Source organism: Buceros rhinoceros, unplaced genomic scaffold, assembly GCF_000710305.1.
Source record: "Buceros rhinoceros silvestris isolate BGI_N320 unplaced genomic scaffold, ASM71030v1 scaffold22826, whole genome shotgun sequence".
Classification (NCBI taxonomy): domain Eukaryota; kingdom Metazoa; phylum Chordata; class Aves; order Bucerotiformes; family Bucerotidae; genus Buceros; species Buceros rhinoceros.
The window spans coordinates 2,448-2,704 of record NW_010417226.1 but is presented as its reverse complement, the minus strand read 5'-3'; the positions used below and the strand labels follow the sequence as shown (position 1 = coordinate 2,704).

The following is a 257-nucleotide window of genomic DNA, read 5'->3' as shown; positions in this document are numbered from 1 at the left end:
GGTCCACGCAAGGACCGCTGGCAGCTGCTTCACCCAAGTCCAGCACCCCCCAGCCCCATGAGCACCCTGCTGCACCACCACTGCCCTCCCCAATGCCCACTGGGGACCCCAGCAGCACCAACCTTCTCCTCTGCGGTCTCGGCCAAGTGCCGCAGGCGGGATGTCATGCTCACCAGGCTCTGCTCAAAAGCTGCTACCAGGTTGGCCTGGGAGAAGCAGAGAAATGGGTGAGCACCCATGTTTGGGCAAGACACCAC

General features: G+C 63.4%; 1 protein-coding gene across 1 annotated transcript in view; it reads right to left on the bottom strand.

Moving 5' to 3' along the window:
* The window catches only part of NAV1 (neuron navigator 1), a gene marked incomplete at both ends in the record, with an annotated part of 9,717 nt that overhangs the window by 7,034 nt on the left and 2,426 nt on the right, over positions 1–257 (bottom strand). Inside the window, one exon of the mRNA XM_010138140.1 lies at positions 123–206. Coding sequence (XP_010136442.1) covers positions 123–206 — 84 coding nt within the window. The remainder of the gene's footprint in view (positions 1–122; positions 207–257) is intronic.